General features: G+C 41.9%; 1 protein-coding gene across 1 annotated transcript; it reads left to right on the forward strand.

Moving 5' to 3' along the window:
* The first annotated feature begins 232 nt into the window (after nucleotides 1-232).
* Nucleotides 233-1663, forward strand: LOC131636970 (uncharacterized). Its single transcript, XM_058907541.1, has 2 exons — nucleotides 233-828; nucleotides 919-1663. The coding sequence occupies exons 1-2, from the start codon at nucleotides 233-235 to the stop codon at nucleotides 1661-1663; spliced, it is 1341 nt and encodes a 446-aa protein (XP_058763524.1).
* Nucleotides 1664-2024: the final 361 nt, after the last annotated feature.

A 2024-nucleotide genomic window follows, 5' to 3' on the forward strand; every position in this document is an offset into this window, starting at 1 on the left:
GTATCTTTAAGCCTCGTGCCGAGCTTTTCCATCTCTTACTTGCTAAATCAATCAAAACATGAGGATTCCTTAGAAATGATGAGAACATAACATTGCATCCAGTCATGCATACATGCATTCATGACAGGTAATCAAATATGGAGCTCTTATTCTCAACCTTCTCTCCATTTGGTTTTCTCTACAGAAGTACGATTCTGACTTCTCGACACCGATCAACAATCAGGAGTTAGCCATGGAACAAATCCGTGAAAACTTGAATCTGATGAGGACAGAAATGGGGACTAACATGGGTCAGTGTATGGAGGCTATTCAAACCCTTGCTCTTAGACAAGAAGAGTTGAGACAGGTTCTTCAGAGGCCAGTTACGGATGGTATTCCCACCCCGGGAGAAGGTCTTGTGAATCAGAATGTCAGAAATGTTGTTGAAATTCCTATTCCTGCTCAGGAGAATGCACATCATGAGAACAACTTAAAACCTGAAGCCTTCAGGGTCCCGAATAATGAAACTGACAAAAGGTTCCACCTTTTGGAGAAAAGGTTGAAAGCTATAGAAGGTCGTGACTCCGTTAATTTAGATGCTGATGGGTTGTGCCTAGTCCCTGGTGTCAAGATTCCTGTTAAGTTCAGAGTCCCTAACTTCGAGAAGTACAAGGGGACCACTTGTCCGTTGATTCACGTGAAAGCATTTTGTAACAAAATGGCTCCTTATGCTGAGAATGACAAGCTATTGATGCATTTCTTTCAGGACAGCCTCAGTGGTACATCCCTCGAGTGGTACACTCAACTTGAACGAACTCATGTCCGAACTTGGAAAGAATTAGCAGAAGCGTTCGTCAAGCGTTACAAGCACAACAGTGACATGGCTCCGACCAGAATTCAACTCCAAGCTTTGACTCAGAGAACTGATGAGTCTTTTAGAGAGTATGCCCGAAGATGGAGAGAACTGGCTGCCAGAGTTCAACCTCCACTATTAGAACAAGAGCTCATGGGTATGTTCAAAGATATGTTGGAAGGTCCATACTACCAAGGCTTGATTGGTGCTTCTGAATTTGTAGAATTGGTTGTCGTCGGCGAACGAATTGAGAACGGTCTTAGGAATGGTAATATCCAAGATGTTGATGATCTTTTTGAATTCCCCAGGCGTGTGGATGGAAGAGCCAGTGTAATTCCTGAGTATGAAGAGGAGTCTCTTAATCATCCTCTCGATCAGATCTCTCATAATGAAATGGAAGCGATTATTTCTATTCAGGATGACCCACAAATCTGTGCTACAGCTCTCAGTCATCCACCTACTCAGTTTGTCCAAAGGGAGCCGGTTTTGCATGATCAATCAGCTCAGTACGCGCCGCCATGGCGGAACCACCAACAAAATCGTCACCAGCAGAGTAGACAGAGGCGTAGAAAGCCAAAAAGAGTGTATGATGCCATTCCTATGACTCATGATGAGCTATTATCTGAATTGCTCAAACTTTCCTTGGTGGAACCAAAGCAGTTGGATCCCGTTTCTTTCCCGTATCCTGAGGGATTTAACCCTAATGTCAGTTGTGGCTACCATGCCGGGGCACCTGGTCATTCGACTGATGATTGTCAGCCATTCAGAGACAAGGTTCAAGACCTAATTGATGCAAAGGCTATTGCATTCACACCTGAAGGCCAGAATTGAAGTTCTCCTTTGACTCAATGGATCTTCTGAAGCAATAAGTCCATACGGAGAGAATCTCCTCAACATTGACAATTCTTAAATCATCATGCATTTTCATGTGTAATCTTTCTTGTTTTGTTCAATACTGTTTGTATGTAAAACTTGTTTGTTCTTGAACTATAATAATAATGCATTGGATACGTTTGTCTTGAAAAAATCCATTCGCTTTTGCTCTTATATGTTTTTATATGCTTTTTGTGATACTAAACTCTTGCTACATAAAGCATGATAACTCCAAAGGGAGGATGATGAACATAATACCAATAACCTCAAATAATATGCTTTTGAGTAGAACCCTGTTGATGATGTACAGGCATTGTTT

Source organism: Vicia villosa, unplaced genomic scaffold (genome assembly GCF_029867415.1).
Source record: "Vicia villosa cultivar HV-30 ecotype Madison, WI unplaced genomic scaffold, Vvil1.0 ctg.001880F_1_1, whole genome shotgun sequence".
NCBI lineage: Eukaryota > Viridiplantae > Streptophyta > Magnoliopsida > Fabales > Fabaceae > Vicia > Vicia villosa.